The following is a 13547-nucleotide window of genomic DNA, read 5'->3' as shown; positions in this document are numbered from 1 at the left end:
CAATCCACACTTTTTTATAATGCATTAGTCTAAATTAAAATTATAACTCTGTGGAATGTTGTTTTATTTTTAGGATAGGATAGGATAGAAAGAAGAAAATAATGCAAAAGAGAATAAAAAAAAAAGATCCGCAGGTGTCATAGTAATGATGCACACTAACAGAGATTTAGAACAGATTTTCCGATCATGTACTTGATTTTTCTGAGTTTCAGTAAGGTACAATAAGCTCCAAGGTACCTTAATAATATGTTCAGAACCAAAAGAAGAACAATTAAATACTCAAAGAAATGTTTTCACAATTAGTTCTTGCATTGGGAGATAATTTCATTGTAGTAAAACTAAACTTCTCCACAAGGTCACATTTTGGTCCCGCATCATCTAATCTGAACTCCCCACCTCCCCATTCACATACACCCTGCTACTATCTGCATTTAACTGCTTTTTTGTGAGTGCTGCACCATCACACAGGTTGTCGTTGTCGTCGTTCTTGTTGCGAAATGCAGCTTTTATTGATGTAACAGGTGCTTAGCTCGACTGTGGCAGTCAAAATAACACATCTCCTTCTCTGTTTGGCTTTCAGAATGGGAGCTAAAGTTAGACATCTTTGAGGTTTTTCTGCCACTTGATGGAAGGTGATGCCAATGCATAATGCATGAGGAGAGAGGGAAGACTTTGTCTGGCTGCTTTTTATAGACCACCAAAGCTCTGCTACTGCACACACATGCATGAGCCAACCGCCTCACTTGATGCGCTGTAACCTCTAACAGATCAAGAAAGCGGGAGCAGAGGAAAAACAGGAATCTAGCAAACTGCCAACATTGTCGAGAATAAAAAAAGAAAGAAACAACAAGACGAAACAGAAATGTTGACGTGCTATTTTCAGACGGCAGGCTCTTTTGATGCACAAACCAAAAGAGAAGCAAGGGGATGAGGGAGCAGCGGGGCTGATGTTTGTCTCAGAGATGGGCTTTAACAGAAATGCTTTATACATGTGATCTTAGACACTCTCCCTCGTCTTTGTTCCCACCGTTCCAACACTTCAGTGAAAGTGACTTTAGGTCTAGTTGAGGGGGAAAAAAAGAGTTATGACACAGGGGGGACTGGGGATGTCATATTATTCGCAGGCAAGTTAAGATTCTACTTTTGGTTGCAGACTTTGCAAACCCCATTTGCTGCCCTCAAAAGTGTGGACTTATTTTCTTCTTATCCTCTAATCCTTATTTAACCAGGCTGGTTGACTAAGAGCACACTGTCATTTATAGTAATGACTTGGGGGAGAAACTACAGGGAGCTGCACATACGCAGTCACACCTCTGTGCTGCTCTGAACCACCACACAGTCAGGGGCCAGAGCCACCCAGTAACCAGCTCTATTCATTTGCTGTATTATTTTATTTTATTTTTTTACAGTATGTTTTTGGGTTAGGTTCATTAGTCAAAGACAAAATAAAAAGTGAAGTGGCTCAATTTAATTCATCAAATTGTAAAAATGTCTATGTTTGTTTTTTTTTTTTTTCTAAAGTAAAATCTTTTGAATGTTAGCTGGCTGATAACCAAAACACATCCAGTGGCACCAACTGTTGTGAACAGTTTTATATTTTCTTTTTTCAGTTTGGTCGACTGTGTTAATGACTTCGCTCACCTACAGAAACTGCTCTCTTTGAATAATCTGCTGTCAAGTAGGCCGCTGGCGAGTTTGAATACAACACCCTTAGTAGTCTGAATTTCTATGACTTGCTAAGAGGTTTTCTTAAACAGTCTTTTTAAGCATTTTTATCTGTAAACATTTTGATAATTTGAACAGCTCTAGGTCATATTCACTCACTGTTAACTCTTATTGAATAAAACAGCTTTGTAAAATGGAGAAGACACTTTGCACTGAGTAGGACTGTGGAGTAGTTGAAATGACTCCCTGGGTAATGCTGAGGGTATTAGCGAGTGAATCCTACCTTCTAAGCTTTGGGGGAATCCAGGTATCTGACTGGGATTTGGTTGAAATAGTTTCTTACTGCCCAGGAAGCACAATTTGAAGTTTCTCGGATTATTCCCCCTCTCTTACCTGAGAGCTGACACTCTTCTAACCAGATGTGCTTAGGGAGGACTCATGCCTGGGTGGTGATAATTGCAGGAAATGTAAAGTGACTTGTGCTCTGACACAGCTGTGACACAAGTTGTTACGTTTTGCATTGTTTCATTAATTGTAAGGCTTCTGTAAAATTGTCATAAACAAAGTTGAGAAGTGACACAGTGTATACGACTTCCAGCAGCTTCTGTGCCGCATTTTTCACCAGGAAATAGGACAAAGGTTTGAAGTTAGTTTTCAAGTCTGTAGGTTCATTTTTTACTTTTGTAAGATCCATTTCTTAACTCGGGTTTACTTAGAGGGCCTGATGTCACTCTGTTATCTAGTGGATCAGTATATAAAAATGTTTTCCTCTTTGCAGGCAAGGTTAAATTATCTGTGTTGGCAAATGTATTATTATTACACACAACATATGAAAGTTAGTAGGAAATAAATGTGAGTCCTAACTTAACATCTTGAAACTCTACATTTGTGCACTGCCAGGGTTGTACAAAAGAGCAGCATTTCTTCTAATAAATGATGCAATTCATGACAATTCAGTTTTAGGGGATTCGATGTGAGAAGCAGGATGAGCGTCCCTGCACAATGGTCTTTAATTAAGGCTTGGATGCCAATATATACATATTTTTTAAATCCCTCACTGATTCAGCCTGCCACCACTTTTCTTCTTTTATTTCCTTCACTGCTATTCTCTCATGTTCCCACTTCTGCCACTTGTTTACCAGATGTCAGTTATGAGCGAGGATTGTAGCTTCTGTCATGTCTGAATAAAGTTATAAGGAACATTTATGTTACAGACACTTTCTGTATGTCTCAGTGACAAAAACTGTAATGGATAAATGAAGCTGACAATTTTCTGTCTTTTGTGTCTAAAAGGTGCTTTAGAGGCTTTTAAAACATGCTGACATATTTGCTTTTCAAATTCTCTAGTCCAAATTCTCAGCTTTAAGAAGAACACATGGCTGTGTTAAATAATGCAGAGCTTTGCTCACAACATCCTATTCAAACTGCTTTGTTTCAACTCAGCAGTAGTTTGCTCAGATCCGAACACGTAGTGGTTCTGCTCTTTTATCACCATCTCAGGTAGCATTGGGTAGTGAATGATATGATGATGTTGGAGAAGGGAACAGACAGGATTTATTGGAGACACAAAATTCTTCATGTAGAACCTTTAAGCTATATGTAACACCATCAGGTCTCTGTGCAGTACATTAATTCGTACTGTAGGTTAGGACACCTCTTGTGGACTTACTCTGTTATGACTGATTGATTGGATTTTAATGAAACTTGTAGATATCATCAATCTAACTCCTCACAGCCTGCTGTCAAATTTATATTCATTATCAAAATTGCACTGATTATATTTTGACAAAAGTTGTGTAAAGTGATACTTCATAACACCACCAACGGATGGCACCAGGATTACAGGTGACATAAAGGTTTCTGATTGGTTGACACAGGAAGAGTCATTCGAGCAAGAAAATACGTTTAGTGTTAATTCTTCTTATTTTTTATACCTCGGGGATGTTGGCCTTTTTTTTTTTTTTTTTCTTTTGAGATGCCCTAAGGGCAAATTTGGGTTGATTGCGTCTCTGATATTATAAATAACCCAGTGAGGATGAAAGGCTGAGGCGCTTTTCCCTCTCCATCCTTCTGTCTCTCCTCTTTTCCTCTTGCCCTTCTACTCATCTATGCTCAACACGAGCGCCTCTGCGATCGCGTGTGTGGCTTGAATTTATATGAACGTCTCCCCGACGGGGGACAACGGGGGCCAAGTCATTGATATGTGCAGGAGGACTCAGGATAAACAGCCCACGCCGACCGGTGTTACGCCAGCCCGCCTGATACATTTTGATTGAGCAAAGACAGGGAGGTGGGGTGGGGGTGGGAGAGCAATGGAATTGGGGAGGCTTAAAAGCAGGGATAAAATGACAGAAAAGGAGCTTTTTCACCTGCTTTTTCCGAGTGCCACATAATAGAGCCATGCAAATGTTAACCACACATGGTGTCTCACTAGACAGGATATATACATTAAATCTCAGTGAGCCTTGGACGACTGCAAAAAATAGCTTATTTTTCCATCGTTTTTTATTTATTTTCCTCATCAGGATCCTTTTGTTGCATTGACCATCACTATTCAGCTCTCACCCTCTTTCTTCTCCCAGCATGTTTGTCTGTATGACATGGTCAGCCTCCTAATGGACTGGAAATTCCAGCTGGAAAAAAGTCCCTTTTCCCTCCTCTCTATCTCTCTCTGTCAGGAAACCAAAATAAGGTGGTGGCGGCACACTGCGCCACTTATGGCCACATTAGGATCAGCCACCAAAGTGTCACTGAATCGCGTCATGCATCATTGCGGCTTTGTTCACCATGACAGGGACTTGTGTGTGCGGCAGTGGTCCCCTTCCACCCTGTGCTTTTATCCCCAAATGGATGTACCAGTGGTTAGGCTCTTACTTCTGAGTGCATTATCCCACTTAATATTTTTTTTAAAACTCAAATTGTTTTATTGACCTGTGTTTGTGATACAATGCTTATTGACCTGTGGTAGCTATTAACGTCATGTTACATGCTCGGTTACTGACTTACAATTTTGCTGTGTGGTTGTTTGCAGCTCATTTTTAAATTTTTTTCTAGATCTACTCTAAAGTTATTTTTCTAACTGGACTATTGGAATAAGTATACATTGTTATTTACTTACTATAATGTACAAATGTCCATTGCATCTCTGTATTAATCACTCTAGTGTTTTAGTATATATTTACACTGCCCCTGAGATTTCAGTGCTTATTGTTACATAGACTTGGTTTAGTGTATAGCACATATTAAGTACATATCAGAAAAGATGACAGAATAACCAAAAAGCTAAGTTTATCTGTAGTCCTATAACCTAATTACATCAGCATTCACCAGCTTAGATATGTAAATAAAGTCAACAGCGGTAGAATATTACAGGAACCTAGCTCAAAGCTTACTCAAATACATCTGTAATGAAAAAAAAAATATATTAAAACCTAAATGAATAAACATACAGGTGTATATACACAGAATTGAATATAGTACCTCAGGTGTAAAACATTAGATTTACTGAGAACATTCAGAAGAAACATGATTTTTAGCAAATGTATTCCTGAGCTTTGGTGCCTGGTCTAAAAACATGAAATATGTGTTGAAATGTGTGAACTGGTTCATTAGTTAGAGCATTAGAATTAGTGTATAGTAAAAAGATTATAAATGTAGGAGTAGTGGAGATACATTTAACTCGCACATATATTTGACCTATTTTTCCTCGGGATTAAACGTGTGGAAATGGCAGAATGTCTGGTATAAGCTTTAAGATACTCAAAGGCGCAGTGTCTAGTTTTAACATTCAATTCATTGTTTTATAGATTATAAGTTATATTCATTTGATTTTGAACAGCAAAACAAATTAAACAGACAAATGAAATGTTGTCATCTTTGAAATCTCATTTTATGAGGTGGTTAGCAAACAGCTGCTTTTTGGTATATCAGTTACAGACAGTGCAAGATTAGCATTTATTCATAGTGGTGTATCTGCCCATATAAAATATCCCCCTGCTTAACCAAAAAAAGAAAAGAAAAATCTCTCTGTCTATTACAGTATTTCCAACTACTTTCACCAACTATTTACTTATTTTACCTATTACCCTGAGAATGTCAAACCATTTACTTAGAAACAAAAATACCTGCTCTCTATGTGGTTGTCGTTTGTGGCTCTGTAGAGAAAGATGATGATTTTAAAAATGATCCTTTTTTGTCATCTATAACAATTTAATCCGTTGCTAATATGATAACATAATTGTTATTATTATTGTTTAAATAATGCACCGATTTTGGGAAGACATGAAGACTAAAATTTGTATTTTGTGCTAAGCTAATAGCTAATGTGAGCAATTGAAGTAAATTTCCTTGACAAATGTCTCAGATGCCCACCATCCCTTTGCTATTTAAGTCTAAGCTCTTTTCAGTGGCCCTCCATCCTCCAATTATCAGTTCTTTTTCATCTGACCCAAAGAACTAATGAACAAACAGTCACACACACACAGACACACACCACACAGCCTTTCCTCAATACCAGTGCTTATCAATTGCCGCCCTTTATCTTATAGTGTTTTCTTCTCTCCATTCTAACCCCCTATTCCTCTTTATCCCAAGCTTTCATTTACAAGCATTGTTTCAGGTTGTTTTATAGCTCCCTTTAGGAACAGGGGATGGAAGAAAAATAGAAAAATAAAAGATGGAGGGGATAAATGACGATGGAAAGCAACACTCAAAGCTGCTGAGGGAGAAATAGATTTTAGGCAAGCAATGAGAAATAAGTGCAAGTCATCAAGCATGGCCCTTTTTTGTCTAATAGTTTGGATGTCGTGATATAAAATGTTGATGTGAGCTGGAGAGGGCATCAGCATGAGTTTCAAGCAGTCATTTGATTTAATGAGGTTTGGCAGAAGTTCCAGTGCTTCTGTCAAAGCCCGGTCATATGAAATCTGGATGAGTAAAAGCCATCAAAGGGCCGCTGAGGTCTTTAAGTTATTTTTGTTGTAGAGTGTAGTATCAGTAGATCACCTCAGTTTAACTTTTTTTTAACTGTGAGCCTTTATTTCAAGAAATGCTGTGCTAGTTATGATATATAGCCAGCCAAGTCCAGCGGCTAAATGGGGGGAAAAAAACTTATGAATTACACCAGGCAAGCTGTTACGGCTCAATAACACAGGCCCATAATCGACTCACATTTCAAACACACATGCACATGCACTCAGACAGCTCTTGGTTGAGCTGATTTTTACGAGAAAGCACACCGCACGAGGTGATCAGCATATGTTTTGTTGACATAAATTTAAAATTTATTGCCTTTGTCAAAAGTGACTGTTGGACAAAGTCGATTATTAACTGAGTAAATGGCCTGAGAGAGTTTTATGTGAACTTCCTTAATGGCTACAGTCAGTCTGTTTTAAATCACCCTCCTCCCCTCCCTCCGTAAGCTCCCACCCACCACACACACAAACACACACACACACACCTCATCATCTATTTCAGAACACAACATGAAAGCAGACAGTTAAGATGGGATTTGAGAGAGAGAGAGTGTGTGTGTGTGTGTGTGTGTGTGTGTGTGTGTGTGGGGGGGGGGGGGGGGGGGAGGTCTATCTGAGCTAAATCACTGAGCTGAGACAATATTTTAGTACCCTTTTACATATCATTAAACTCTGTTGAAGCTGAATTACAGTATATTATTAGCCCTGCTTAGGAACACAAAGCATTTCAAAGCATGTTATAGTTTATATTCTGTTACAAATTTTAAACTTGTTCTTATAGTGCTGTTACGTGATGGTGTTAAAAGTGAAGACAATTTTTACAACACAATAAAGTTGACAAACAACACTAAACAAACGATACCTAAAATGCTAATATTATTCTATTGTAACCCAAAAATATATCTGTTTTTACTTACATTATATCATTAGACCAGTCAATATCTGTGTAAGTAAGACATAGGTAATAGTAAGTGTTTGGTCCAAAGATGCACATTTGTAATTGCCTCTTTATTTATAATCAGGCTCGGGGAACTTTAACAATGTTAGCACACTTTCCTGTGCTCTGGCCCCAGAGCATCAAATGTGACTCATACAGCCACAGTTTCTAATTTTGGTTAGTCTTTGTAGGTACTGACTTCGCTCAAGTTTGGCTGTGAATGAGCTCTGTTTGCAGCGCTCATAGCTTTGTTAAAACCAATGTACTAAACCTGATTTATGGGAAATTTGTCTTATAAAAAGCTGTAAAAACCAAGCATGCTGGATACAGGTCACTGGCCTTTATCATCTTATCTACCAAGGTGGTACCATTCTTGAAGCAGCCTTATGGATTTTAATAACTTCATAAAAAAAGTAAGGGAAGCGCCGCGCCCTGTCGACTGAAATGCCTAAATAAGTAGGTCTTCATTAGTTCTTCAAGTGGACAAGCTTCTCAGAGTGCTAAACCTTTAAAAGACTAATTTACTACAACATGTGCTGTTAGCAATCTGTTGAACATCAATTAATGTGCTGTTTCAGTGGGTAGTGATAGCTATTGCAGTGAAATTCAACACACTTTCAACTGGGGACATACACACTGCACTTTAATGATCAGCACTACATTTAAGGTGAAAATACATGGCATTGCTTCCACTTCAAGTGGCTTTAATAAGTCCATCCATACCTTATCAGTGCTCTGTCTGGGGGGCACAATGGTCAGATTGAACAGGGACACAAAAGGCCTTTGAAAGGCTTTGTGCTCTCTGTGCGTTGTGTTGTGGTTTACCACTTGTGTGTGTTTTCCCCTCCTCAGTGTGAGAGTGCGTGAGCACATTGACTATAATCATTAAAGGAAAAAAATCCATTCCATTCCTTTGCGCATTTTGTTGTTGGCTGTATTTGTCTCCTTTAAGGTCTTTGACAAGTTATCTACGTAAACCGAAACAGTTAAGGGTGAGGCTTTGCAGGTCACGATGGCTAACATGACTTAATCAACATCCTGCATTTCAGATTCTCACCAGTTTTCTTTTAAGGTTTCAGTGATGGTTTGCAACAATTAATCGTCACTGAAGTCGTACTATACGTCATCGCTTAATAACTCCTGCAGCCATAGGACACACTATAATCTCTCCCTGTCTGTCTCGGTCTCATCCCCACTCTGTCTCTCGCTACTCCTCTTGAGGCACAAAAGAGAGCTGTAAATCAATTTGCATTCGACATCTGACATCAATCAGTCATGTTTTGGAAGAGTGGCACCACCTCCTCCTCTGTGGCTTTGCTGAGAGATGCTAAGATGGATGGCTGTCATCTTGCCCAAGTTGAGCGGATCTCTTATCAAGGGCATTGTTTCCCCAAGAATGCACTCGGCTGATCAGTCTGCGCCACCTGACTCGCTGACGGAGACTATGAAATCTGTTTGACATTGTCTTGTCTGCCAGGAGCATACACCTGAGTATAAAATCATCCACTCTGCATATGTGCACATATGTTTTCAGCTTTTCAAGTGTTTAATAAAACTCAGATAATCTAAAGAAACAAAGCCCTATTACCTTATCCCTACCAAAGACGTATGAAAGAGCAATGGTTTTGAGACAATAAATGTGCCAAATCTGAAATGGCACCAACTTGACAAACAGTCATTACAAACATGGGTGTGTGTGCCTCTGTGTACCTTTCTCAAGGTGAGGTATTTGAAGTTCTCGGGAGGCTTAAGGCACTGTGGCAGTTGTTTGGCAATTCGTGTCACCTTAATTGCTTTAGAGCACTTTCAGATATCTCTCAAGAATAATATGCTTTGTACTGAGCCATAGGGTCTTTGAGGATTTCGTAACAGAAAGAGTTGTGAGCTTAGACTTTATGTTGTCAGGTCTTATTTAGTTACCTAACCTCAAGGCCTTTACCACATAATCAAATATTGACCCTTAGTCTTGTCTGACCTTGTGCACTTAACCTATTTTAGATCCTAATGCCTGTACATTCGTTAAGAAAAAACAATTAATTGTAGATCTGATTTTGCCTCAAGCCACAGATCAGCTTATGGTTTAGAAAGCAAGAGTGAAAAATGGCCCATTAATTGTTTATAATGCAAAGAGCTCCATTCTATGTCTTCACCTGGATAAATCATTCTAATTTCCATTATTGCACCTTATCCATCTCAAGCACTTGAGATGTAGGGAGTTGATAATGCCTCTGCTTGAACAGCATCTTCTGATTTACAGCACCAAGTCATGGTCTGGCGATTCCTGCCAAAGAATGCGTGTGGTAGTTGGATGGCTTGTTACACTGATGGCTATTGTTGGTGCTTATGTTGTGATCGATGGAGTGTGACGTTTTTTTTTTCTCAAACTGCAAAAGGCCAAACCTTTCCTATGCTCGAAGTCATTAGTTATGAGCTGTATAAGCGCCACTTTCTTAGAGACACACACATCTATTTCAGTGACACATGCACATTAAGCTTTGCCTGCTCAAACCTGACTTTATTACCAGCATAGTCCACACAGTAAAGTGTTCCCTTTGCTCTTTGCCAACAGGAAAATGCACAGTGGTATGAAGACCTACGGCTGTGAGCTGTGTGGGAAGAGCTTCCTAGACAGCCTCCGTTTACGGATGCACTTGCTGTCTCATTCAGGTAAAGAAATCAAACAAACTCAAAACCAGACTGTGTCTTCTAAAAATGGCATATCTACACAACTTATTTGCAAACTGAAATACATTCTGTTAGGAATGTAATTGCAATTGGATTATGTTTTCTATGTTTATACATAGAATGTGTTTTATTAACTTAACAGAAACCACAATCTACCCCCAACCCTAAACAAAGTGCTATTTTTTTCTAAAAGTAACCACACACTCTGGAGTCTAACTCTGGATCTGTGGTCTGACAGTCTTATGCTTTGTACAACCTACATCCACCCCAAATACCTCCTGTTGACTGCTTAATTCAGTAAAAAGATATGTTGCCTCAGAACATAATCCACCCACTGTTTTGTTTCCAAGAAAAATATATTTGTATTTGCAGTTTATTGCATAGGAACACAATTTGCAAAGTTGCAAAAACCATAAACCCCATACAAGAATCAGTATTATCCATGCATCCTTATTGCTACTGGATTTACAATTGATAGTAGAAAGCGACTGATGGGTGTTATTATCTATGCCAAGTTGTGGATTACTGAAGCAAATGGTTTGATTACCTGTATCAAAGATATACCTGTATATCTTTCACTGTAATATCTCTATAAAGAGATGTAATGTAACACTGTGACAAAGTCAACTAGTATTTAGCCACAGATTATTTTGCCGGTAGGGGGTTGGGTGGTTGTATGGATCAACAAAGGAGATTCCAGATTTTACTGCAGAAGCCTGGAATTTGAGTCCAGTGTGAAGCAAGTTGTTGTAACAAATCCCATACTTTATAATAAATCGTGTGATTTACACAATGTGACAAATCAGCTAATTAAAGGAAAAGTAAGGTTTTTTTTTTTCTTGGCATTTTAACGACATACAACCATGTTTGTTTAGTACCTAACCTTAATATAACCTAAACCTGATGTTTTTGTACCTATCCTTAAACAACTTACTGTGTTTGCATAGTGTTAATTCAGCATTTTGGACTGAAAAAACTACTATGAAACAGTTTTTATTTTGATGCCATTTATGTGACCGTATCCACCCTTTTGGTGTCTTGCACCAAAAATATTGCAATTTTTAAATAGACCCCTGCCTCTCCTTATGGGGACAGTAATTCAATTAACAGTCCTGTCGATTGAATGAGAGGGTAAGACAAAAATCCTGTCAGTATTTAGGTTATTAGGTTATAGGACTTTTTGTTTATAACCAAAGTAGACTTAACCAGTTACAAAAACACACATTTTGACAGTTTATCCATTTATACATTTACTAGTTTTGAATATGTGAATATAGTGCATATCACAGTTTCAGTGACTTGTGTATTAACTGTTCAGCCCAGTAAAGCTGAGCAACTCTGGGAAACTTAACCCAAGAGGTGCCTGCACATCATCATCCAGTCATTCAACACCTCTATCACTTTAGAGGTCTGAAGGGCCATGCAAGGCAGAACACTGAATGCATTGATTGGTCCAGCCTGACACTATTGCACCCACCCTCAAACACACACACAGACACACACACAGACACACACACACAGACACGCACACATGTACAAGCAGTTCCTGTGCTCTGAGCCTACTTAGCACAGTGCTGCTTTAATGACATTCACCGTCTTTTATAGTCAGCAAAGAGTGTTTCAGTCCTAAGGCCCTAAGTGCAGATGGTTTATTGAGACACTGTAAAAGCCATGGGACCTCTGAGGGAACCCCATCTGCACACACAAAACTCTAAATGTGTGTGTTGATTTTGGCTCAAAGAGACTGAGCCAATATCAAATTGTTTTGCTTTATTTTTATTTTTTTGTTAAATACATTAAGTGATCTGATTTTTATACTTGGCAATGATGGGCATACAAACACCTCCCCACTCCTCCAGCCAACTACTGTCAGTAGGCAGGAAACGATAATTGCCTGGATCATTTGTTTGTTTGTATCTCAACAAATTTTAAACAAAGACTGAGATGGATGCTGACACTCCTGCTACGTTGTGAAAAAGATGAATGACAAACTCATGCTGCGCCAGTGAATTGGCTCAGCACACAACTCAGCATGTCAAAAACAAAATTGCTCCAAGGAAATATTCATTGTTTATTTTTAAATTACACCCCGTTTTCACAACCTCTGCTGCAAATATATGTGCCCCTTCTCACTCACTTGTCGAAGCAGGGCAAAAAGAGCTCTGTATTTCTGTGTCTCACTCTCTCTCTCTCGCTCACACACACACACATACACACACACACACACACACACACACACACACACAAATGGTATATTGTTTTGTTTGGGAATTTTAATTGTACATATGTCTTAGAGCTGGCTGTGTGTATGTGTCTTGTCCGTGACATCTTGTCTTCAGTGGCACAAGTAGGCATGAAGTCAGTTTTCTTGAAGTCAGGAGTTATGATAAACTAGAAGCTGAGGGTGAGTCAAGGTAATCTTGTGCTCAGACATTTGCCTGTTCCTCAAATATGTGTGCAGCTCTCTGCACGCTCCAGTGGAGATTAGCCTTAAAGAGCCATTCTCTGGCTGCTGACGTGGATTCAAGTCAGCCATGCATAAACTAATAGTTGATGTTTTACCGACGCTGGGAAGTTATTATTGTATTAGTCATAATATTTGTAATAGTAACCATTTTATACAAGCACCAACTACTAATATCAAATTAGCACATTATAGCTCAATTTCCATAAGGTAAAATCGAACACAATTAGTAAAGGGCTTTTTTTTTTACCACAGAACTTACAATACTTTTAATCTGGGATAACAACAGTTGTTTCATTTCTGTCCATATTTAGTGTTACCTATTCAAAGCCTTGGAAGAAAAAGAAGAGATCCAAGATGAGCATTGAAAGATATAGTCTGAGAAATAAGTTTGCAAAGGTACAAGGGAGTTCATCTACATTCTGTTTAGAAATAAAAATAAACCACTGACTCAAATGGTACATAGAGCTTGAGGGCCAGCCAAATCTAGAGTAAAGGTCACAATGATGATTTCTTGACAAGGTTCTCATCTTGTGTAAATTGAAAAATAAGTTCAAGTCCCTTTTGTCTACATTCAACACAGGAATTAGTTAAATGAACGGAGACCGTAAAACATTAAATGAGCTAAAACTATATCATTGATAAAACAATATTTATAATGCAACATTATAAATATTGTTAAGACCTCAATGGCACCTAAAGGTAGTCCGAGAACAGAAACTTGGGGTACTCCATTAAAAACAGTAAGCCAGATAAAGCTACTAACTTTCACACACTGAGTCCCACCAAATCATTAGTAACTCACTCTGCTTAGTCAAACAAG

General features: G+C 38.5%; 1 protein-coding gene across 5 annotated transcripts in view; it reads left to right on the top strand.

Moving 5' to 3' along the window:
- The window catches only part of zbtb16a (zinc finger and BTB domain containing 16a), a 128852-nt gene that overhangs the window by 40077 nt on the left and 75228 nt on the right, over positions 1-13547 (top strand). For all 5 annotated transcript variants that reach the window (XR_010912158.1, XR_010912157.1, XM_067492520.1 and 2 more), the window contains exon 3: positions 10145-10242. Coding sequence is in view for 3 of the 5 variants with exons in the window: in XM_067492520.1 (XP_067348621.1) it covers positions 10145-10242 (98 nt within the window). In the remaining 2 variants the exon portion in view is untranslated. The remainder of the gene's footprint in view (positions 1-10144; positions 10243-13547) is intronic.

This window comes from Channa argus, chromosome 22 (assembly GCF_033026475.1).
Source record: "Channa argus isolate prfri chromosome 22, Channa argus male v1.0, whole genome shotgun sequence".
NCBI classification, from domain to species: domain Eukaryota; kingdom Metazoa; phylum Chordata; class Actinopteri; order Anabantiformes; family Channidae; genus Channa; species Channa argus.
This window is presented reverse-complemented; position numbering and strand designations above follow the sequence as displayed.